The sequence below is a fragment of the Rhinolophus hipposideros genome, assembly GCF_964194185.1.
Source record: "Rhinolophus hipposideros genome assembly, chromosome: 15".
Classification (NCBI taxonomy): Eukaryota; Metazoa; Chordata; class Mammalia; order Chiroptera; family Rhinolophidae; genus Rhinolophus; species Rhinolophus hipposideros.
The window spans coordinates 67,397,104-67,421,833 of NC_138061.1; the positions used below are offsets into that span (position 1 = coordinate 67,397,104).

General features: G+C 50.4%; 1 protein-coding gene across 1 annotated transcript in view; it reads right to left on the reverse strand.

Moving 5' to 3' along the window:
- RET (ret proto-oncogene) overlaps nt 1-24,730 on the reverse strand; it is a 59,225-nt gene that overhangs the window by 7,097 nt on the left and 27,398 nt on the right. Inside the window, exons 6-16 of the mRNA XM_081075071.1 lie at nt 23,229-23,428; nt 21,002-21,260; nt 20,189-20,314; nt 19,471-19,581; nt 18,722-18,844; nt 17,581-17,837; nt 14,912-15,059; nt 13,446-13,553; nt 12,173-12,387; nt 11,970-12,092; nt 381-451 (exon numbers count right to left, since the gene is read on the reverse strand). Coding sequence (XP_080931197.1) covers nt 381-451; nt 11,970-12,092; nt 12,173-12,387; nt 13,446-13,553; nt 14,912-15,059; nt 17,581-17,837; nt 18,722-18,844; nt 19,471-19,581; nt 20,189-20,314; nt 21,002-21,260; nt 23,229-23,428 — 1,741 coding nt within the window. The remainder of the gene's footprint in view (nt 1-380; nt 452-11,969; nt 12,093-12,172; nt 12,388-13,445; nt 13,554-14,911; nt 15,060-17,580; nt 17,838-18,721; nt 18,845-19,470; nt 19,582-20,188; nt 20,315-21,001; nt 21,261-23,228; nt 23,429-24,730) is intronic.

The window sequence follows — 24,730 nt, forward strand, 5'->3', positions numbered from 1 at the left end:
TGTCTGAACAGTGTGGGGCATAAGCTAGAAGTCACTCCAGGCCACTGCTGCCCTGGGCCACGGAAGGGCCAGGTTTGGCTGGGCCAGTGTATCACTGAGACCCCCAGAGAAGGAGGGGAGAGGCAGGGGAGGGAAAAAGGGGAGGCAAGGAGGATTTGCTCACTGCTCTCAGAATGCCACTGCGGCTTTCAGAACTACTGCTGGGCCCTGGTTATCTGCTAAATAAACACATGAAGCCCCCTCAGGGGTCCCTGCGGACGGTTGGCATGAGCTGGCAGGCAGGCAGGGCCAGTGCTGTTCCCCAGCTGAGCTGCCCAGACTGGTGTCATGGCCCCCTTCACCTGTACCCCCCATCCGCCGACGGCACCATCCACACTTACACATCACTTTGGGTGGTGTAGATATGATCGAAAAGAGACTCAATTGCCATCCATTTTACTGGAATCCGACCCTAAGGAAGGAGTAAAAGAAGGGCATTAATATTGCTCTGAAACCCTGGGAAATGGAGGAAGAGTGTGGAGGAAGGTAGGGCCCTGTCCCAGGCACTTCCACCTCTGGTGGTAAGCTGAGTAACGACACCCAGAATGCTGCTGGGTACAGAACGGCCACCACAGCCTTAGAGGGGCCTGAGCTCCAGCCTGGCCCTCCCAGGCATGGCTGAGATGCTGGGGACAATCAGCTGGCCTGCCCACAGCTACAGGCTGTGCTTGTCACACACATCCCTCTGGAGAAGAAACCCAAGAAACTGACACCAAGCCGAAGTCAGGTCCCCTACAACCACATCTGGGGAGCTCTGAGGAACCCTAGGTGGTGCTGCCCAATGGGCGGGCCAAGAGCACCATCCAGCACCATCTGCCTGGATGTCTGAGGGCGACCGAGTTTGGGAAACCAATATCCAGCGTTTCTGTCTTGGAGACTTTGGACGCCAACTAACACACTAAAGACTCTTCCAAGAAGCTCTGAGGGAAGAAATATGTTTATGTGCCTTGACATTGATTTTCCCCTTATTTTATGCCAGGGCCCTTTGAGTATCCTCTGTAAGAGTGCCCCCTCCTCCCATTGTAGAGGGGGTTCACCTACCAAATGCTTTCCAACCCAGCTTTTATTTTTTTATTTTTCAATTACAGTTGATATTCAATATTATATTACTTTCAGGAGTAAAGCATAGTCGTTAGACATTTATATAACTCATAAAGTGATTCCCCTCATGAGTCTTGCACCCACATGACACCACGTATAGTTATTACAATATTATTGACTGTATTCCCCAAGCTGTACTTTACATCTCTGTGACTATTTTGTAATTGTTAATTTGTACTTCTTAATCTCCTCACCTTTTCCACCATCCCCCAACTCTCTCCCATCTGGCAACCCTCAGTTTGTTCTCTGTATCTATGAGTTTGTTTCTGTCTTGCTTGTTCATTTATATTGTTTTTTCATTTTTCACATATAAGTGAGATCATATGGTATTTGTCTTCCTCTATCTGACCTATTTCACTTAGCTCAATACTCTTTAGGTCCATCCATGTTGTCCCAAGTGGTAAGACTTCATTATTTTTTAATGGCCAAGTAATATTCCATTTTATATATGTCCCACTACTTTATTCATTCATCTTTGGATTGGAGCACTTAATCCATTTATATTTAAAGTAATTATTGATAGGTATTGTTATTGCCATTTTATTGTTTTGATTGTTTTTGTAGTTCTTGGTTCCTTTCTGATTCTCTTGCTCTCCTCTTGTATGTTGATGACTTTCTGCAGTGTTGTGCATAAAGTCCTTTCTCTTTGCCTCTTGTATATGTCTTGCAGATTTTTGGTTTGGGGTTATCATGTGCTTCGTATATTGCAAACTATGCTTCTAGCAGTCTATTTTAAGTTGATGGTCCCTTAAGTTCAAACATGTTCCACAATCACTACCATTTTTACTTACCCCCTCCACATTTATGTTTTTGTTATTATTTTTTACTTTTTGTGTGTGTGTGCATGTTCATATATATCCCTTAATTTATTGTTGTAATTACACATGATCTTCCTGGTTTTGCCTTTTAACCTTTGTACCTATTTTAGTGCCGAGCTACTACTTGTATTATGGGTTTGCCTTTGTCAGTGAGAATTTTTTTTTGCATTATTTTCTTATTCATACTTTTGATTTTTTTCCTTCTTTTTCTTAAAGAAGTCCCTGTAATGTTTCTTGTAATACTGAATTGGTGGTAATGAACTCTTTTAGCTTTTTCTGGTCTGGGAAGCTCTTTATCTTTCCTTCAATTTTAGATAGCTTTACTGGGTAGAATACTCTTGGTTGTAGGTCCTTGCTTTCCATCATTTTGTATACTTCCTGCCACTCCTTTATGGCCTGCAAAATCTCTACTGAGAAATCAGCTGACAGTCTTATGGGAGCTCCCTTGTACATAAGCAACTGCTTTTCTCTTGCTGCTTTTAAGATTCTTTCTTTGACTTTAATCTTTGGCATTTCAAATATGATGTGTCTCGGTGAGGGCCTGTTTGGGTTCATCTTGTTTGGAACACTGTGCTTCCTGGACCTGTGTATCTATTTCCTTTGCCAGATTAGGGAAGTTTTCAGTCATTATTTCTTGAAATACAGTTTCAATCCCTTGCTCTCGCCATTCTCCTTCTGTTACCCCTATGATGAAAATGTTGTTATGCTTGATGTTGTCCCAGAGGTCCCATCACACATCACTTTTTTTTTTCTGCTCTAATTGGATGTTTTCCATTACTTCGTCTTCCAACTTGCTGATCAGATCCTGTTTCATCTAATCTACTGTTGGTTCCCTCTAATGTGTTCTTCATTTCAGTTACTGTATTCTTCATTTCTGACTGGTTCTTTTCTATGCCTTTTTTGTGTATGTTTATTACCTCTTTGTTGAAGTTCTGAAATCACCTATTCTTCCCCTAAGTTCACTGAGCATCAATGTTTTGAACTCTGTATCTGGTAGGTTGCTTGCCTCCAATTTGTTTAGTTCTTTTTCTGGAGTTTTGTCTTGTTCTTTCATTTGTGACATTTTTGTCTCCCCACTTTGGCTGTCTCCCTGTGTTTGTTTCTATGTATTAGGTAGATCTGCTATGCCTCCCAATCTTGGCAGGGTGGACTTATGTAGTAAGTGCCTTGTGGGGCCCAGTGGCACAGCCTCCCAGGTCACCTGAGCCAGATGCTCTTCAGTGTCCCTTGTGTGGGCTGTGTGTGCTCTCCTGTTTTCGTTGAGCCTTGATTGCTGTTGGCACTTGGAGTCGACCCTCAGGCTGACTGGCTGTGACTACAGTGGACAAGACGTTGTGGGGTGCTGACCCCACAGAGTGGAATTTGCCCCAGGGGGGCACCGGTGCCTGCCGAGTCCACACTTTGGGTTTGTTGTCTGTGGCACTAATTAGGTGGTGCTCCGGTGTTATCTGAAGCTGGTCATCACGTATGTTGGTTCTGGGGCCTCTTGGGAGGGGCTATGATGCAGGCCAAAGTCAGCCATTGCCCATGTCTGTCCCAGGGCCACTGGGTAGGAGCTAGAAAGTGATCTGCAGTAGGTGGGTACCTGTACTAGGCTTTGAGGAGCCTGGGAGTGGTTATACTGTGAACTGAGGACAGTTGCTACTAGTGCCAGGCTTGGGGCTGCTTAGCAAGAGGTACAGGACAGCCTGAGGCCAGTCATTGCTTGTTTTGGGCTTGTGGACCTTTCATAAATTTTAGGAAAGTCCACAGTATGGGCCCAGGCCAGCAGCTTGTGTGGATTAGCCTCCAAAAGAGGTTCGGGCTGGGCTGGGTCTCAGAGAATCACCAGGGTGGAGCAGGAGCGGTTTTATCCTGGTCAATGGAATGTCAGAATTGGTACCTGCCTGCTCCTGCAGGCTGGGTGAGGGCTGTGCTCAACAAAAGAACATACCACAAATGGTGTCTGCAGGTACTTTGGTTTCAGAAAGAGCTGCCCCTCGATCCCTTGTACCGAAGCCAGACAATTCAGAATTCAATTTGTCCCTATATGGCCCTGCTGCTTTTTGAGCTGCTGCCCCTTTGCTGGAGCTTAGAGCAAGTATTTGTGAGTCTGTGTGTAAGCCCTATAAGATGATGGCTGGGACTCCAGCAGTCTTGTCTCAGCTGGATGGAATTCCTGATGATTTTCACAGCCAGATGTTGTGGGGACTCCTCTTCCGGGCACTGGTGTTCCAGGCTGGGAAGCCTGGTGTGGAGTTGGGGTCCCTCACTCTTCAGGGGAAATTCCCGCAACTGAGATGTCGTTCCTGATTCTTTTTTTTTTTAAATTAACTAGATTTATTGGGGTGACAATTGTTAGTAAATTTACATAATTTCACGTGTACAATTCTGTATTATATCATCTATAAATCCCATTGTGTGTTCACCACCCAGAGTCAGTTCTCCTTCCATCACCATATATATGATCCCCCTGACCCTCATCACCCACCCCCCAACCCAGTACCACCTGGTCACCACTAAATTACTGTCTGTGTCTATGAGTTTTTGTTTCTCATTTGATTGTCTTGTTCTTTTGTTGTTTTTGGTTTATATACCACATATCAGTGAAATCATAGGGTTCTCTGCTTTGTCTGTCTGACTTATGTCACTTAGCATTATACTCTCAAGATCCATCCATGTTGTCACAAATATCATCTTTCCTTAGCCCCGAATAGTATTCCATTGTGTATATGTACCACAACTTCTTTATCCATTCATCTATCGAAGGACATTTTGGTTGTTTCCATGTCTTGGCCACCGTAAACAAAGCTGCAATGAACATTGGAGTACACGTGTCTCTATAGAGAAATGCTTTCAGATTTTTGGGGTAGATACCCAGGAGAGCGATTGCTGGGTGGTATGGTAATTCTATTCGTAATTTCTTGAGGAACCTCCACACTGCCTTCCATAGCGGCTGCACCAGTCTGCATTCCCACCAACAGTGTGTAAGGGTTCCTTTTTCTCCACAACCTCTCCAACACTTGTTACTATTTGTCTTGTTGATGAAAGCCATTCTGACTGGGGTGAGGTGATATCTCATTGTGGTTTTCATTTGCATTTCTCTGATGATTAGCGATGTTGAGCATTTTTTCATATGTCTATTTGCCATTTGTATATCCTCTTTGGAAAAATGTCTCTTCGGGTCCTTTGTCCATTTTTCAACTGGGTTGTTTGTTTTTTTGTTGTTGAGTTTCATGAGTTCCTTGTATATTTTGGATATTAGCCCCTTATCAGAGGCACTGTTTGCAAAAATCGTCTCCCATTCAGTTGGTTGCCTCATTATTTTGTCAATAGTTTCTTTTGCTGTGCAGAAGCTTTTCAGTTTCATATAATCCCATTCGTTTATTTTAGTTTTTACTTCCATTGCCTTTGGAGTCAAATTCATAAAATGCTCTTTGAACCCAAGGTCCATAAGTTTAGTACCTATGTTTTCTTCAATGCAGTTTATTGTGTCAGGTCTTATGCTTAAGTCTTTGATCCATTTTGAATTAATTTGGTACATGGTGACAGATAGCAGTCCAGTTTCATTCTTTTGCACGTAGCTATCCAATTCTGCCAGCACCATTTATTGAAGAGGCTGTCTTTCCTCCATTGTATGTTTTTAGCTTCTTTGTCAAAAATTATCTGTCCATATTTATGTGGTTTTATTTCTGGGTTCTCAATTCTATTCCATTTGTCTATGTGTCTGTTTTTCCGCCAATACCAAGCTGTTTTGATTATTGTAGCCCTGTAGTACAAGCAAAAATCAGGGAGTGTGATACCTCCAGTATTGTTCTTTTTTTTTAAATATTGCTTTGGCTATTCGGGGTCTTTTGTGGTTCCAAACAAATCTGATGATTTTTTGTTCTATTTCTTTAAAAAATGCCATTGGGATTTTGATGGGGATTGCATTAAATCTGTATATGGCTTTGGGTAATATGGCCATTTTAACTATGTTGATTCTTCCAATCCATGAGCACGGAATGTCTTTCCATTTCTTTGTGTCTTCTTCAATTTCTTTCAAAAATGTCTTATAGTTTTCAGCATATAAATCCTTCACATCCTTGGTTAAGTTTATTCCTAGGTATTTTATTCTTTTTGCTGCAATTGCAAAAGGAATTGTTTTTTCTATCTCTTTTTCTGAGATTTCATTGTTGGTATATAGGAAAGCAATGGACTTTTGTACGTTGATTTTGTAGCCAGCAACTTTACTATATTCATTGATTGTTTCTTATAGCTTTTTGGTGGAGTCTTTAGGGTTTTCTATATATAGCATCATGTCATCTGCAAAGAGTGACAATTTAACTTCTTCATTCCCAATTTGGATGCCTTTTATTTCTTTCTCTTGCTTGATAGCTCTGGCGAGGACTTCCAACACTATGTTGAAAAGCAGAGGTGATAGGGGACAACCTTGTCGTGTTCCTGAACGTAGAGCAAAGGGCTTCAGCTTTTCACCATTAATTATATGATTAGCTGAGGGCTTGTCGTATTTGGCCTTTACTATGTTGAGGTATTTTCCTTCTATACCAATTTTAGTAAGTGTTTTAATCATAAATGGATGTTGTATCTTATGAAATGCTTTTTCTGCATCAATTGATAGAATCATATGATTTTTGTCCTTTATTTTGTTTATGTTATGTATCACATTGATGGATTTGCAAATGTTGAACCATCCTTGTGCCCCAGGGATGAACCCCACTTGGTCGTAATGAATAATCTTTTTAATGCATTGTTCTACTCAATTTGCTAGAATTTTGTTTAGGATTTTAGCATCTGTATTCATCAGAGATATAGGTCTGTAGTTTTCTTTTTTTGTGTTGTCCTCACCAGGTTTTGGTATCAGGGTAATGTTGGCCTCATAAAATGCGTTAGGGAGTACTGACTCTTCTTCAATTTTTTGGAAGAGTTTGAGCAGGATTGGTATTAGATCCTCTTTGAAGGTTTGGTAGAATTCACTGGTGAAGCCATCTGGTCCAGGACTTTTGATTTTGGGAAGGTTTTTGATGACTGATTCAATTTCGTTACTGGTGATCGGCCTGTTTAGATTTTCCAGTTCTTCATGATTCAGCCTTGGAAGGCTATATGTTTCTAAGAACTTGTCCATTTCTTCTAAGTTATTAAATTTGGTGGCATATAGTCCTTCATAGTATTCTTGGATAATCCTTTATATTTCTGTGGTGTCCGTGATAACTTCCCCTTTTTCATTTCTGATTTTGTTAATTAGTGTCTTCTCTCTTTTTGTCTTAGTGAGTCTAACCAAGTGTTTGTCAATTTTGTTAATCTTTTCAAAGAACCAGCTCTTTGTCACATTAATTTTTTCTATTGTCTTTTTGTTCTCTATTTCATTTAGTTCTGCTCTGATTTTTGTTATTTCCTTTCTTCTGCTGATGTTGGGTTTCGCTTGTGCTTCTTTTTCTAGTTCTTTAATGTGTAACATGAGGTTATTTATTTGGGATTTTTCTTGTTTCTTGAGATAGGCCTGTAATGATATAAATTTCCCTCTTAAAACTGCTTTCGCGGCATCCCAAAAATTTTGGTAGTATGTATTTTCATTGTCATTTGTTTCTATGTATCTTTTGAGCTCTCCTCTAATTTCTTCTTTGACCCAGTCGTTCTTTAAAAATATGTTGTTTAATCTCCATGTATTTGTGTTTCTTTCCTGCTTTTTTTTGCAGTTGATATCCAATTTCAAAGCTTTGTGATCAGAGAATATGCTTGGTATGATTTCAATCTTCTTAAATTTGCTGAGGCTGATTTTATGTCCCAATATATGGTGTATCCTTGAGAATGTTCCATGTACACTAGAAAAGAATGTATAGTCTGATGTTTTAGGATGAATTGCTCTATATATGTCAATTATGTCCATTTCACCTATGTGTCATTTAGGGCTGCTATTTCGTTATTTATCTTCTGTGTGGATGATCTATCCATAGCTATCAATGATGTATTTAAGTCCCCTAGTATAATTGTGTTGTGGTCTATTTCTCCCTTTAGTTCTGTTAGTAGTTGCTTGCTATATTTCGGTGCTCCCTGATTGGGGGCATAAATATTGATGACTGTTATGTCTTCTTGTTGTATAGTCCCCTTTACAATTATGAAATATCCATCTTTGTCTCTTGTTATCTTTTTCACCCTGAAGTCTGTTTCATCGGAAATCATTATGGCTACCCCTGATTTTCTCTGGATACCATTTGCTTGGAATGTCAATTTCCACCCTTTCACTTTGAGTCTATGCTTGTCCTTGTAGCTGAGATGTGTCTCTTGTAGGCAGCATATGGTTGGGTTTAGTTTTTTGATCCAATGCTACTCTGTGTCTCTTTATTGGTGAGTTCAGTCCATTTACATTTAGGGTGATTATTGATATGTGAGGATTTCCTGTCATTCTGTCTTTAGTTTTCTGGTAAGGCTGTGTCTCCATTGTTTCTTTGCCTTTTTGTTGTTGTCTATTATTTCTGTGTGGTGGTATTCTATGATGTTTCCCTCTGTTTCTTCTTTTATTACAGTATATATTTCAGTTCTGGATGATTTTTTGAGTGGTTACCCTTAAGTTTATGTCAAAGAAAGTTTGATATTTAGAGTATTCCAGTTTCTTCAGTACGCTTACTTTCTCTATTCCCATATTCCAGTTCAGGCCTTTACGCTCCCCCTTTTTATGTCTCGGTTGCCACAAGTTGTCCCTGTTGACGGTGGTCTAATAGCCTCTTTTAGTGTTTCTTGTAGTGCAGGTCGTGTATTAGAAAATTCCCTCAGCTTCTGGATGTCTGGAAAGGTCTTTATTCCTCCTTCATATCTAAAGGAGATCTTTGCTGGATATATTATTCTTGGCTCATAATTTCTCTCTTTCAATAGTTTGACTATTTGGTTCCATTCCCTCCTTGCTTGTAGAGTTTCTGCTGAAAAATCTGATGATAATCTAATGGGCTTTCCTTTCTAAGTTACCGTCTTCTTTCCCTGGCTGCCTTGAGGATTCTTTCTTTGTCATTGATTTTAGACAGCTTCAAGACAATGTGCCTTGGTGAAGGCCTGTTGGGATTGAGGTAATTAGGTGTTCTATTTGCTTCTTGGATTTGAGGATCCAGTTCTTTCCACAAGTTTGGGAAGTTCTCATCGACGATTTGTTTGAATATATTCTCTGTTCCCTTCCCTCTTTCTTCTCCTTCTGGTATGCCCATTATTCTTATATTGCTCTTTCTGATGGAGTCAGAAAGTTCTTGTAGAGTTCTTTCATTTCTTTTAAGTCTCAAGTCTCTTTCTTCTTCCATCTGTGTAAATTCCAGGTTCCTATCTTCGATGTCACTGATTCTTTCCTCCATCTGGTCAACTCTACTACCTAAGCTGGATATTTTATTGTTAATTTCTTCTATTGAGTTCTTAATCTCCAGAAATTCTATTTGGTTCTTTTTCAAAATTTCAATCTCTTTCGTAAAATGCTCATGGTGTTCTTTGATTGTGTTTCTGAGTTCATTAAACTGCCTTTCTGTGTTTTCTTGCATCTCGTTCAGTTTTTTCAGAATTGCAATCTTGAATTGTCTGTCATTTAAATCACATATTTCCATATCTCTAAGTTCCTTTTCTGGAGACTTTTCACTTTCTTTCTGAGCTATCTTGTTGCCTTGGTTATTCATGGCAATCACTGATTTACTATTTCTCTTCCTAGACATCTACAGGAGTGGCTTGTACAACAGGTTGATAGGTATGCGAAGACCTTTTGAAGTTCCAAAGCTCTTTCTGCACCAGATTCAGAGCCCGTTTGTTTCAGCAGTTCTGTTTACTCCTGCAGGGATCTGCCCAGAAAGGTGGGGCCAGGGGCGGGTGAGTTGTGAGAGGTGGCCCAGAGCAATGGTGGCGACCACCACCACAGCCTGTCCTGCTTCCACAGCTCCCTCCCCTTTGCCGGAACTAGTTGAGCTGCGAATCTGTGTCTGCGGTCCACAGTTCTCAGAGCAGCAAATATTCTGTCCTTTGACCTGACACTGCTGCTTAATTGCTCTAGCACCGGGCAGGTGGGGGCGGGGCGAGCTCTGGGAGGGTAGGGAGGGGCGGCTAGTCTCCGTGCCTAAGGCTTCTGTTCTCTGCTCGGCAGTGAGGGCTTAAACCACCGATTTCAGCCCTCTATCCTCAGTGTTTGCTCTGAGATCTGCTGTGAGCGAGCGTTGGGTTCAGCAGTTTTGTATGCTGCCCCCTCAGCCCTGTGGGCCGTAAGCGGAGCCCTAGCCGTCCAAGTCTTTCCCTCTCCCGCAGCTGCAGTAGTTCCGGGATGCAGTGAGCACCGAGTACTGAGCTAGGTCTGGGTCCTGCGCCCGCGTGGCTCTGTCTCCACACTTCTCCTCTCCCTCCTCCCCCACTCGCGCGATTCACCCACCTGGAGGTGAATTCAGTAGTCAGCCTCTTCGTCTTGCCTGTCTGCTGTGCAGGGAGTCCTTTGTGGAGTTATTGTTGTCCGATTCGTTGTAAATTCCAGGGGAGCGCTACAGAGGCTCACCTCACACCGCCATTTTTTCCCCAAGTCCTCGTTCCTGATTCTTAACCAGCCCGTTTTGTGTCTCTGCCCCGTCCTACCAGTGTCAATGTGGCGTCTTCTTATATCCTTAGTTATAGGACTTCTGTTCAGTGAGTCTTCAGGAGGTTCTCCAGGGTGGTTGTTCTGTAGTGTAGTTGTCATTTTGATTTGATCATGGGAGAAAGTGAGCACAGCATTTACCTACTCCACCATGTTGTCCGGAAGTGTCCCCAATGCAAGCTGATGAACAGCTTTTTTCAGTAGGTAAGTCTTAATGCACAAATCAATTAAGAATGGATTTTAATGCAGCATTTACTGTAATTACTTTTTATTTAAAGCATTCTTTAGGATTCATTAATGAAGTGTGACTGTTTCTGGGGCACATGTTTGTAACAACACTGACTGCAGCCTGTACTCTCATGGGCCCTTGTGTTGGGATGTCTGTGTTTCTCGGCTCCGTGGCACAGTGCCTTCTTGGAGGACCAGTGTGACAACAGGAAGGCTTTGTCCACACCTCTCTATGGGGTAGGGAGCAGCCCCTCTCCACTTCCCCTCTGGCAATACTGAGATAGGCTGTCTCAACAGAAACCCCAGAAGTAACGAAACCTCATCCTCACAGACTGGCAACACAAGGGCTTCTCCTTACCCTTTGGAGCAAAGCTGAAGTATATGTGGTTGCTTTTTGTGTTACTTTTTTTTGAGCAGTGTCCCTTCTGAATTCTGTGTGAACCGTGACTCTTGAATGGCCTGTGAGCTGACCCTGTCTGGTCTATTGGAGGGAGGCTGCATGAGAGGGGCTAAGAGAGCAACAGAACAAAGAGGGCCAAGACAGATGCCACAGGAAACTGGACAATGCCAGGGAACCAGATTTCCCCAGAGGGGCCCCAAGCACCTATTTCACAGAGATTTGGAGAAAGCTTCTGAGAACCCTATGCTGAGTCTCTGGACCTGGTCTTTAGGGTCCTCCTTGTGCCTTCCAGACTCACCCAGCCAGGGGTGCCTAGTGGAACATCCACCTGTAAAGTGGTTTATTCCTTTCTGCAAAGAATGACCACCAAGCTTAGGTTTATTTCACTTAATTTTCCTCTGTGCTAAGAGGTAAATTACACAGAAAGGAAACAGTGACCTTTATTCTGTAGAAGGGAGAGGAATACTGTGGAGAAAAGGGTAGTTATTTCCACAGCATTAGGTGACTTTCAAAAGTGACAGTGATTAAAAGCAAGAGAAGCTGCAGGGCCCAGCTTTCCAGAAGCTAGCTCTGGAAGGGTGGGTGTAGTCCTCAGGAAGAGAAGGAACACGCTCAGAGATGAGTCCTGGACTGGGTCTCCGGAGACCCAGGATTAGGGGAGGATTTAGGGCTGAGGCCTACAAGTTTATACTCTAAAAGTCTGCTTTATCCTCTCCAGGCCTGCTAAGGGGTCTGACCCCACCCTGTGAGGTCAGTGACCCACACTGAACTCTTGTTCCCACCCAGCCTGGGACCTCGGGTAGCACACTCCAGGACCCGATACCTTGCTCCTCTTTACATAGGAATCCTCTTCGTACACATCTCGGGACAGGCCAAAATCCGAAATCTTCATCTTCCGCCCCTCAGCTACCAGGACGTTTCTGGCGGCTAGGTCCCGATGGACGAGCTGCAAGGAAGACAACAGCAGGAACCCCTGAGGCCCAGGCCGGCGCAGGCAGCTGGGCACTGGGCTGGGGTGGCACACACCTTCATCTCGGCCAGGTACCGCATGCCACGTGAGATCTGCCAGGCGAAGGAGATGAGGTCGCCCATGGTCAGGGCCCGCTCGTCTGGGTTGTCCAGGTAGCTGGAGCCACGGCTGCCCCCGCTGCCCACGTAGCTGGGCCCCGCCTTGCGGCTGTCCCGCAGGAAACACCGCAGGGAGCCATACTTGGCATACTCCACGATGAGCAGGAGCGGGCCTGGGGGCAGAAGGGGCTGTGGGACCTCAGCAGGCAGAAGTCAGGCCAGCTCGGGGAGTCTCACAAAGTACGGGTGGGGGGACGCATGCCAGGGCACACTGCACCCCACCCATAAGTGGGCAGACGGACAGAGCATTCTCTGGGTGGCAAGTGCCCAGGCTCCAGGAAGCTCCAGGACTTGAGCCCCAGCTCATTCTCACATCACTTCCTCTCCACCCTTTGAGGCCTGTGCTGAAGCCACTGCCTGGGTAGCTGAACATGACCTTTTACCGGGGTGCCCACGGCAGGTGGCCCCCCCACTCAATGCTGCCTGGGGGTATGCACGTCTGCCGCTGGGATGCCAAGCCTTCATGCCTCCCCGGTTGTGCAAAGTATGGCCTGGGGATGGCTGACAGAGGCAGAGGGTCTGGATCACATGTGGCCACCTTCTCCCTGCTCCTGCCTGCTCTCAGCAACTCTTGGGCTGCAGTGCTGAGGCCCAGCCCTGAGTCCTACTGGTACTGACCAGCAGCCCTGCTGTCCTCTCCTTATTGGCTCAATTCCCTCACACTCCCAAAACACACATGCACACACACACACATGCACAAACAGTGAGAGGTCCCTGGAGGCACAGTGGGTTTGCGAAACCAACAGACCAGGCTGGTCTCCTGTGTCCTTAGGTGAAAAACGACAACAATGCCTTTGTCGTGCAGGGCTGGGGTCAGGGTCACCTGGAGGTCACGGCATGCCTAATCCCCAGTAGGTGCCTAGGAGGCATCATCCATTCCTAGAGATCCCTGCCCTAGGGCTCCGCCTGGAGCAGGGTGCTGACAACTAGATGTCAAGAGAGACCTCCCGGAGCAGCAGCAGCTCCTCAGGTAAGCACTCCTACAGCAGTTCCTCCCAGCCCTTTCAGACACAGGAGGCTCCGGACAGGGCCAGAAACAGAAACCATGCTTTCAGGAGGACAGAGAACAGGGGTCAGAGGAGGAAAGGATGGGAAGAGGGAGGAGGAAGAGTAGAGCAGCACAGGGTCCCTGGCCTGTGCCTGGCAGCTGCTGTCCCGTGGCCGGTCTCACCATCCTGGCTGCAGGCCCCGTACAGCTTGATGACATTGGGGTGGTTGACCTGCTTCAGGAGGTTGAACTCTGACAGCAGGTCCCGCAGCTCATTTGGGGATGCGTTCTCTGAAATGCACGTAAACAGAGCAAGTTGCAAACCCATCCCTTCTGGAAGCTCCTTCATATGGACCCATACCAGGGGTCTGCACAGACCCTGTTATCTCCTCAGACACCCTTCCCAAGGATCTCATAGCTCGGGACTACTGTCAGCCTGTGAGGTGGTTGACAGTGGCATGCTCTGCCTCTGGGGAATAAGAACCCCCAGAAGCCACCATCCACAACAGATCTCTCCAGGGACAGCCTCCCAGGGCTGGGCTGTGTGTAAGTGGCATTATTTCCCCACAATCACAATCTTCCAAAGAAAGTGGTGCACAGATACCCCTCATTAATCTTTCTGGAGTCCCCTCACCAGATAACCAAGCACTCCACAGCTGGGGCAAGGTGCTGGGGGACATAAGAGCACAAGACCTCACAGAATCCTGTTGCCATGAGGTGGGACCCAAGAGTGGGTGGAGCTGGCTTTGGGTCTCCACCAAGAGCCTGGTGTGGAGGCATTTTGAGTCAGAAGCTATGGCTAGAGAGTCCTGGTCAGCGCCACGTGGCCCACTGCCCAGCTGTGCCACACCGCTGCTTCTGGTTTCAAACCTGTCTGGACACTGAAGGACAGCTTCCAGAGGAGACAGAGCAATGGGACATCCTATACCCTGTGTGGGGACCCAGGGTGGCCTTACTGTGCCCCCTTCGGGCAAGGGGTAACCCCAGTCTGGGGGCTTGGGGAAGCATCTGGAAGCACTGCACTGTGTGGCCCCTCGACTGCCGCACTGGAACCCGTGTGAGCACCAGCCTACTCGCACCCTGCACTGCCCCCAGGACTCGGTCAGTCCACTTGGGCCAGAACCTGTTCATTGCATGGCAGAGGGCCATCCACCCAACCTGCTAAGAAACATGAGAGTGTGTGTGTGCATGTGCCTAATCAGAGCCAAGCTTGTAGTACAACTGATCACTCGTGGCAAGACGGAGGCAGGGCAGTCCTCATAGAGGTTTCTTCACCAGGTTCCCGGGAACAGTAGGCTGAGAGGAATGAATGGAGCAGATGAAGTGGGAAGAGCTCTTAGTTCAAAACCAAAGGGCTTTTAATTTTTTAAAAACTTGGATCTTCACCCAACATTGGTATAGAAGCAATACCACTCTAGAACTTTCCAAGGGAGGAACGTCCTCACCCTGCTTTTTCAGGGACCACCCTGGCCCAGGTCATTCATGGCAGGGGTCCCCAGACTGCAGACACTCAGGAACAGCCACAGGGGGCTCGTGAGGGGCTGCATCGACGCGCCAGTACCCTAGCTGGTGGGCGGCCTCATCTATGCCTTGGTGCTCCTGCAGGTGTGCATGGCAGGGCCACCCATGTGTCCTGTCTGGACAGGTACCTTTCAGCATCTTCACGGCCACGGTTGTGTACCCGGCTTTCCCTTTTAGCCTGAAGGCTGTTGCTTCGACCACTTTTCCAAATTCGCCTTCTCCCAGAGTTTTTCCAAGAACCAAGTTCTTCCGAGGGAATTCCCACTTTGGATCCTCCTACATTGGGGTTAAGGGAAGGGAGAGAAGAGGAAAGGGGAGAGAGATGGTTAAGGTAAGAGGAAAAGAATAAGGCAAGACCCACAAACAAGTGCCTGGTGGACAAGCTCCGGTGTGCATTGACCTTCACCTGAATCAGTAGATGAAGGTCACCCATGTCCACAAGGGCAGGACCCACGGTTGGGCCCTGAGGTGCCGTTCCATGACTCTGCTTGACTCTGGAGGCCTGAACTCCACTGGTCTCTGGTTTGTTGAACACACCCTAGGCCACCCTGGCCTGTATCCTCGTCTCTCAAGTGAGGGGGTCAGGGCTTCCTCAGTCCCACAGGTGCTCATGTTGAAGCATGGCCTCACTGCCTTGCTTTGGACACCAGGCCCATGAGGCACTGACTGGGCTGCAGCCCAGGCCCTCGTGTGCCCTCTCCAGAGAGGCACAGCATCCCCAAGATGACCGAATCAGCATACCAGTCGCCTCCCAGCCTAGGACGCCCAGCTGCTAGGAAGTGTCCTGGGCAGCACCCTGCACGGGAGCGCCTGGACAAGCACCACTAGTCCTGGGGAACTGTCACCCACTGTGTTGAAGAGGCTGTTCCTCCCGGGGGCTGGCCACTGTGCCAAAGCTGCTCACCACACTCCCGTCCACACACCCTGCCTCCCTACTGAGGTCTTGTCCACATTGGGCGCCCCCAGACGACTTTGGAAGGCCTTCCCAGACACTCAGCCTGTGACTTGAACTCTAACTGCGGATGACAAAGCCGGTCTGGAACCTCCCGTCTTGTGCAGGCACTGAGCATCCATCTCCCCAGGCCTTTCTGCAGTGTGACTGTGGCTTCTGGGTGCCCCTCGTGATGGGTCCTACCAGGCTTGCCCAGACCACAGAGATGACACCACTAGGGACGCGTTGCCCCTGGATGAGCAGAGCCGTGCTTCCTGATGTCTGGGCACAGAGGCAGCCTCCGCTCAGCACCATAATCAGGGCTACCTGCCAGCCAGCTCCTGGATGTCCTGGTGTCTTAGGTTCCTCAGGAACCCACTCAGGGCCAGCTGACATCATCGTCATTACTGCCCTGGTGTCTTCACCTCCAAACCGCCCTGGAGAACTGTTTACAGCACACAGAGACCACACTGAGCATGTGTGGCTATTATCAATTTTGTCCTCTTAAAAATGTTAAATATCATTTCCCCACTTTATATAAGAGCAAACTGAGGCTGATTAACACTTCTGAGACCTCAGAGCTGGTCACTGTGGCCCTTGGGCCTCAGGCTGAGCTCTGGCCACTCTGCAGTCTAGACTGAAGATGATGTGGGCCGTGGTGGTGTGTGTCTACTACATGAGCACCCACCAGCCCCGCTCGTCCAGCACACCTCACCGCCAACTACCAGGGCATATAAAGGAATCACATGGCTCATCCCAGAGGCAGCTGAGATGCTACTGGGCTAAGGTTGCAGACCCCACCTGCTCAGTGATTGGAACCAGGAAGGCTGGGAGGGAGGCTACAGAGGCTGCTGCAGCTCGCTATAGCCTCCAGGGCCCAGGACCTCACCAAGGGGCAAGCACCCTTTGGGCGGCACCACCTACGAACCAGGGCTGGGGACTGCCAGGGCCCCGTGGCCCCCGCAGCTGAGCTTCCTGCCTGGAGGTGCTCACGCTGCGCTCTCACTTCCCAGCCTCACGGTGGGACTTCTGTTCCCATGTACCCCCCACTCTGAGCATTTTCCTCCCAGAGCCTGGCTTCCAACACCTCAGACACTTCCCAGCAAGGCTGCTGAAGGGGCAGGCCAGGCCAAGGGGAGGCAGGGCCAGGATGGGGGCCCTGAGAAGCATATGCTGACCACAGACCTAGGTCCTCCCACTGCGAAGGGGCCTTGGAAACCTGCTGGTTCTGGTCGGCACTCTGTCAGCTGGCTGGTCACAGAGCCAAGGACCCTGGCCCCACCACCAGGTGGCCCCTCCCTCCATGCTGCAGATAGACTCCCTTCCCCACTGCTGCCACCCCGGCCAAGCCCCTCCGTGCTGCCACCTCGCTCCTGGATGGAGACAGTGTCTCAGGACAGGCACCCACTTCGGCACTCCCCCTATAGACTCCCCAACAGAGCATCCTGCAGAAATGAAGGCAGAGCACAGGCCTCCTTTACTCAGCCTCCAACCCCCAGGGATCCAACCCTCTGAGAAGAAAATCCACACTCCTCAGGGCCCCTCAGCCCTTGAGACATCTTCAGGAGTTCCCTGTTAGGTATGTCATGGCATGGCCTGCCCTCCAGGTAACCTCAGGGCCCAAATCTCAGTGCATCTAAACCAGCACCCATTAGTTTCCACGGGCCTTGGCAAGCAGCTCGGTGAAGGCATGCTAGGATGGTGGTGCTGGAACGCTCATGCACTGGCTGTGTGTGGGTTGCAGGACAGCCCTGCATGCTCACCTCCCCTCTGCAGCTCCCAATAGCTGCATGCCAGAGGCCACTGCCACCTGCAGAGCCACCTGCAGGGGCTGCCCCCAGCCCGAGGCCCCGTGAGGACCCTCACCGGGATCTTGAAGGCATCCACAGAGACCTGGTTCTCCATGGAGTCCAGAGAGGGCCGGCGGGCACTGGACGAGGAGTAGCTGATGGGGAAGGCCTGGGCTGGTCGGCGGAAGGTCATCTCAGCAGAGGCGATGGGCGGCTTGTGAGCGTTCTTGTGGTAGCGGTGAATGCAGAAGGTGGACAGCAGCACAGAGGTGATGAAAGAGAAGAGCACGGCTGCTGCGATCACTGTGCGGCACAGCTCATCGCATAGGGTGTCTGTGGGCAGGGCAGCCGTGAGCGACACCGCTCTAGGTCGGGCCCCCCCAGTGCCAACAGGAGCCAGCATGGCTCCAGCTTGTCACACCCACGGCAGCTGGGAGGCGGCAGCTGTGACAAACTGTGAGGCGGCCTGGCAAGTGCTGCTGGCACGAAGTATAAGAGTACCTGCAAACACTCCTACAGCACTAACTGCAGGACAGGTACTGTGAGGGACGTTTCCCCTACCTGGAGACTGTTACCACCCCCTTACAGAAGGAATAAGCACGGAGAGTGTAAGCAGCCTGCCTGAAGCCAAAAGCACAGGCAGTGCACCCACTGTACCAGCTGTGGGATAGTGCACTGAAGCCAGCCAGCCGTGAGGGCTGCAGGGAAGTCAAGTTCTTCCTCTGTGTCCCCAATGACTTTTCTTTTTTTTGTTTGTTTTAAAATAAAAAGTGGGGAGGTAAGGAAAATGGCTCAGGACCTAGGGCCATGCCGTAAGAACTCAAATACCAGAAAAGTGTCCCTGGCCTCAGGCAAGAAAGCTTCCCGTGTGCTCAGTTGGACCCCGCTGCCCACTGCACCCACTGTCCCAGCAGCACGTGGAGGCTCTGGCTGGAGGGTGGGGTCGCAGCTAAGGCCCGGCACAGGAGCAGTCGAGTAGACACTGAGTTATTTGGCGGGAAGAACTCATTTTCCATCCCAATCTTTGCCGTAGAACTTTTGACCAGAAGGCACTCTACAGAGGCCCTGACCCAGCTCCCTGTCTGCACAGCTGGGGGAACCAAGGCTCAGAGAGAAGGGTCTCCTGGATTTCAATTGCTTTCCTGCTTGCAGGGAGGTGTGGCAACCCCTGCCCCGCACTGGCCCCAACCTGACCCAATTGGACCGGACCGGCTCACCCTGGCTGTCTTCTGGCTCACAGAAGCACTTCTTATCCTCAGGGAAGCAGCTGCAGGTACCAAAGCCGGCTCTAATGCCCCCACGCTCCCCTGGCTCATGCCCACCAACGATGCTGCCGCCCCCTGGTGACAGATGAAGCCCACTCAGCCTCCTGGGTGACCTGACAAGCCAGGACCACCCAGACAGGAGTGTGAGAGGCGCCTTTTCTGGCCTGATGTCAGCTGCCGAGGGCGGGGTGGGGGGGGAGGGCAGTGACGCGGGGGGTGGGAGTGAGCTCAGCAGTCCCAGTAGTCTGGGCAGGAGTCTCAGCATGACTTGTCCCCAAGTCGGTGCCCCAGCCACAGTAGGTAGGAGGAGGAACCCACGCTGGACCCAGGTTGCCCAAGACCCTTGCCAAGGTCCACACATGGCTACTTTTAAGGCACAGAAGGGGTAGCAGGGATGGCCAGCAGAATTGGGGGCAGGGTACTGCACCCCCATGAGATGGCAGAGTGACACTGGGCTGTGTAGGTCAGGGTATCAGACTGCAATGTTTTTTATGGGGGAGGGAGAAGTGAGTGGGCGGGAGGGCACAGAGCCCTTTATTCAAATGAAATGTCAGAGAAAAGTTGGGCACATACACCCAGGAACACAGCTGGCTGGTCTGGCTGAAGTGCAGGTGGGAGCCCAAGCCTCTCCCACTCACTACCCCACCCACCGGGCCCTATCCGGGCTCAGGGTGACCGGGCAGACCCGGTGGGCTGCTTACGCAGGCAGTCCTGGGGGCAGATGTTGGGATTTTTGCTCTCTACAGCGTCACAGTGGCCATCAGGGCAGGTCTTGATGCTGGGGGAGCAGGTGGAGAAGTTCCTGGAGATCCCTACAACACACAGCGTGGTCACTGCCACGTGCGAGTACCGCCCTGGTCAGACTGCCAGGGCCTCCCAGGCCAACCCTGCCCCTCCAAGGCCTGAGCAGAGAAAAAGCCCCGCATGAAGCCCACACATCCCCCAGAGACGCTCGGGGCTCCTCAGTGCACAAGGGAAGCCGGGAGGCTAGGGATGGAGGGGCAGGGCAGTCCAGGAGGCCAGAGAGGCCAGACAAGGCCAGGACCCTCTCAAGGCCGCATTGTGACTGGGACTAGTGTGGCTCGGAGTCTGGTGATGTCCACACCCAAGCCAGCTTAGGCCTTTCCTGCTCAAGGCCTCACTTCCTGGCCTGGGACCTCCCAGCTAGAGCCCCTCTGTCCCTTGCACAGCCCAGCTTTGTCCCAGACCTTCCCAAACCCAAAGGGAGTGCAGCCCTGGGCTCCTGTGGTCCCCCATGTCACCTACACCCTACACATATGTCCAGCATCCGGAGCCACATGGGACAAAGCTCTGGGGCGCAGACGTGAAGTGAGCAGGGACCGCAAAGACCCCATCTGCACTCAGCCATCACCAGCCCTCGCTTGCCCGGCTGCAGGCCTCTGGCTCTGTGGGGCTTACCTTTACCATCTCCCTGTCTCCACTTGCACCTGCCCGTCAGAGAGCCCAAGCCGCCGCACTCCTCACACTCCGGCTGCCTCTTGCTGACCGCGCAAGAAAGGGGGCAACCCGGCTCCTCAGCCACGTCTGGGGGTGGAAGACAGCAGGTCACAGGGGGCCAGCCTGGGCCCGGCGTTCAGCCAGCACCGGAGGACAGGGGGCAGTACTGGCCAAGCTGGCCCATGGGTTGAACCCAGAGGAGACGGAGTAACTCAGCACCAGATGCAGGGGAGTGATAGGGACATGGGGCAGCACTGTAAGTCACAAAGGCGGGGAGCTCCTGTGCTGGGGAATACGGAGGGAGGATACGAGGGCGAGACTCGGCCAGCAACATGCAGGGTGCCCAGCTAGACCTGAATTTCAGATAAACAGTGAATACCTGCTTTGTGTAAGTCTGTCCTACATTTCATTGGCATACCTAGAAATTTGTCTTCCAATAGACTATGCAGAGGTTGCATGGAACATCTACCAAAACATTGTTTGTTTTTTTACCTGAAATTCAAGTTTAACCAGGGTGGTATGCATTACCCGGCAGCCCAAAGCAAGTGTGGGATGCGTCTACCAGGCAGCCTCTCTGGGCTCAGCTCTCAGGATCCTGTCATCCTTCCTGCTCAGCTGTGGATGTGCAGTTACTCTCATTTTATAGGGAGGAAGACTCAGGCATGGGGAAGCTGCAGATTCATGAGGGGAGCAGGACCAGGACCCTTCTGTCCGGGGGAAGCCCATGTAGTATCATGCCCCACCCTCCCCCCTCCATGAGGCGCTGGCACTCACATGTCCCCTCCATGGTGACGAGCAGTGGGGCCTGGGCCTGCCTGCGAGTCAGCCGGTCAGCGGCCACCAATGTGTACTGGAGCTGGGCACACTCAGGCCGCCGCAGGGCCTCTGTGTCATTCACAAACAGGGTCCCTGTGCTGTCCTCGGCCGAGGTGATGACACCCAGGGCACTACAGTTGGCACTGGAAAGCTGAAGCCTGTACTGCATGTGGATGCCGGTGAACTCCTGGCAGCTTTTCACACAAACTTTCCCAACCTAGGCGTGGGGCACAGGGTACGCCTTAGCTGGGCAGCTGGACTAGCCTACCATCGTGGCTGGAGGGGCTCCCGGGCAGGCCGTGTCCCAGGACAGTTCCCTGCTCCCCTGGGAATGGCAGTACGCCCTGAATCCCCTCCCTCCGCGGCCCCATCCACCTGCCTGGTCCTGCACTGCCCACGTCATCACACCACCACCGATCCTGCTGCTGGGGGCTGGACGGTGGAAGGTCAGGCACTGAGGTCTGGGTTAGAGGCTGGCACTCCGGGGAGGGGGGCCACACTGGCTCGCTCCTCACTGGTTCTCATTCAGGCACAAAGGAAGACTGGCCTCCTCCTATGCACCTCCCAGGTGCTTCTGGCCTGGGGCCCACCACTTCCCGTCCTCACCATCCCCACCAGATGCCTGGCCAGGTCGGTCAGCACGGCCCCCACACATATGATCATGCAGAGTGGTTGCCTGTCTCATAGGACACCAGGGCCTTTCCTGGCACTTTGGCTGGAACCCTTGGGAAAGAGGGGCTGACAGGCTTGTAGCACGTTGCTGGGGCCTGGAGCTGGGCGGCAGAACTCTCCTTTACCCCTGGGCCTCTCTAGAGTTGGGCTTGCAGTTGCTTAAAACCAGGAGCTCTGACTTAGTCAAGTTCCAGGGTGGGGCCCTGCCTGCAGTCACACAGCAGGTCCGTGCTCAGATCCAGGGCTCCACGCCCACGCCTGACACCACAACAAAACCACCTCCTTGGTCTCTCAGCTCTTCTCTACACAAAGCATGCAAACTTTCACTCGCTCAGTGATCCTCAAAGGTCCCCAAAGTCACCACATCCCCAATTTACAATCATAAAAGCTAGGCAGGGAGGAGAGACCACAGCGAGTCTGAGGCTGGCCTGGGACGAAGGCCCTATGGCATCCTGAGGCTGCTGGAGCACAGGAAGCCACTCCAGCAATGGCTGTGCCTACTCGGCCCCTCAGAGACCTCTCAGGCCCCTGTGCTTTGTCACCATCCACTGCCTTAGAACCCCATGCCCCGGCTCCTCCATGAAGACCCAGGTTGGCAGGTCACGGAGCTTGAATGTGTCCAAGGGAGGGAAAAGACATCCTCCCCTTCCTGTGCTGGATCCAGGTGGATGCCAGGAGTGAAGGGGGCATGGGAACCAACCACAGAAACTGACCAAACCACTGAGACAGTAACAAGAGATGGCCCTGAACGTGACATTCTAAAGAGGATGTCACCCACAGCTGCTCCATTAGGAGGAAGCAGTACGTTGTCATATGCCTGCTGTGACTCCAAGTAAACTTTACAAAGTGTTTATGAGGAATGTTCTGGAAAGAACTACACTAAAATGCTAAACATCAGTTGATATGGGAAGAAGGGATCACTCCTCTCTATCCCTCATCTTCTTTGATAAATACTGATTACTTTTATTTTCTTCTATTTACAATCATTATTTTCCAGTGACAAATGCAAGGTAAGTTCCAGCAAATAAACTTCCAGAAGTGGAAGCTCCCCCACCTTTCCCTGAAGAAAGCACCCGGTAAGTGCTGCCTGTATTTACACGCTTGCAAATTCCCAGCAGCGAAGATTTGTTTTTGAACATAGGGAGCCACGTGACCCCAACCTTTCTGCAAACAACTTTTTCAGTTAACAATCCACCAGGAACACCTTTCCAGGTATGCATACGTAGATTTATCTGGCCTTGGTCTTACATTAGCACAAAACGTGTTTTAAAAATACCAAGAAGGGAGAGGACAAAAAGGGGCCCAGAGCCCACAAGCACTGTCCACGTGACTCTCCTCCTCTCCCACAGCCCCAACCCCCCGGCCTTGTGCCCCTGGCTCCCCCTGGGCCTCTCTGTGGACTTGGAGCCCAGGGAGGGGGTCCCGCCCACCTACTGCCCTGCTTGCACCCTGGAGACAGAGCACCCCATTCTGGGGACCCCTGCCTCTCCACACCCACCTCTCCGCAGCTCACCTGGGCAAAACGGTGGGCCTGTCTGCTCATGGTGAAGGAGTAGGCGCTGGGCAGGCGCAAGCTGACTGGCACCACCGACACATTGAAGTGAAGGAGGAGGGTGCCGTCTCCTGGGCCCTGGAAGTCGGAGTCGTTGACCAGCACGGCCAGCTGCAGGACACGGCTCTCGGAAATTGGGAGGCTGCGGTTCAGAACCAGCCCTGCAGGTGGGGGCATAGTGATGACGGCCCACACCACTGCAAACCTCCTCCCAGACACACCCCTGCCCATGTGCACAATGCAAACACGTGCTTTCTCACACAGTGTAGGTAACAAACCTGACAGATGGCAGTGAGAACCACCGCTTAAATGTCAGCTGTGGTACTGAGCTGGAAGCCCAGAGGACCTTTATCAGCTGGGAGGTGTGTACGTGTGTATGTGTGTGGTGTGTAAGGGTGTAGGGGTATGTATGTGGAATGTGTGTAGTGGGTATATTTGGGGCATATGTATGTGTAATGTGTAGGGCTTGTGTAGGTGACATGTATGTGTGGGGTGTATATGGGGTCTGTGTGTGTATGGTATGTGTAGGGTGTGTGTATGGGGTGTGTGGTATGTGTGGGGTGTGTGTGATGTGTGTGGGGTGTGGTATGTGTGGTGTGTATGTGTGGTGAGTATGGAGTATGTGTGAGGTGTGTGTGTGTCAGGAGTGTGTATGGGGTGTGGGCACATGCGGGAAAGACATGCCACCACCAACGCCCTGGGCAGAACGTGCTGGCCCTTAGCCCCCCAGAGAACTCTCACCAGCAGTGGCCTCTGGTGGAGCCTGGACCCCACAGGCCCCAAGGCCTCTATGCACATGCCATACGTCAAGGCTTTGGTATTAGTTCAGCTGAGACAGAAGGATGGGCGTGGAACCCTTACACACAGAGGACAGAGCGAGTGTCCAGGGCCTAGGCAACAAGCTTCCCTTGCGCAAGGCAGGAGGCCTTCAAAGGCTTGGTGGGGGAAGGGAGGATGCCAAATAAACAGGATCAGGCGAGGCACAAAGAGGTGAAATGATCCTGGATTCCCCTGGAGTCAGACCCCAAAACAAGGATCCAAGTATGAGTGGGATATTTGGAAGGTGGTCCCAGGAAACATGGGCAGGAGGGCTGTGGAAGCAGGCAGGGAGGCAGATGATGAAAGTGCCTCATTCTGTAGGTGAGCATTGCTGGCAATTGGCACCTGGCCCTGCAGGTACATGACAGGACAGCCATCTCAGGATCCTTGAGCTCAAGGGCACTGAGCTGCTGGCTGGGAGGGGGGCAATGTTCCCCAGGCACATCAAGCACCTGAGGAGCAGCAAAGTAAGTGCCAAGCTCAGAGAAAGGCCTCAGGCGATGACATACGTGTTTCCAGTGGGCAGTGAACCCCAGCATGATCTGCATGGGGAGGTGTGTGGGGTCCTGCCAGAGTCAGCCATGAGGCCGTTCATGGAGAGAGAACAGCTTGTGAAAACCCACCAAGGTGGGCGAGGCGAGCCC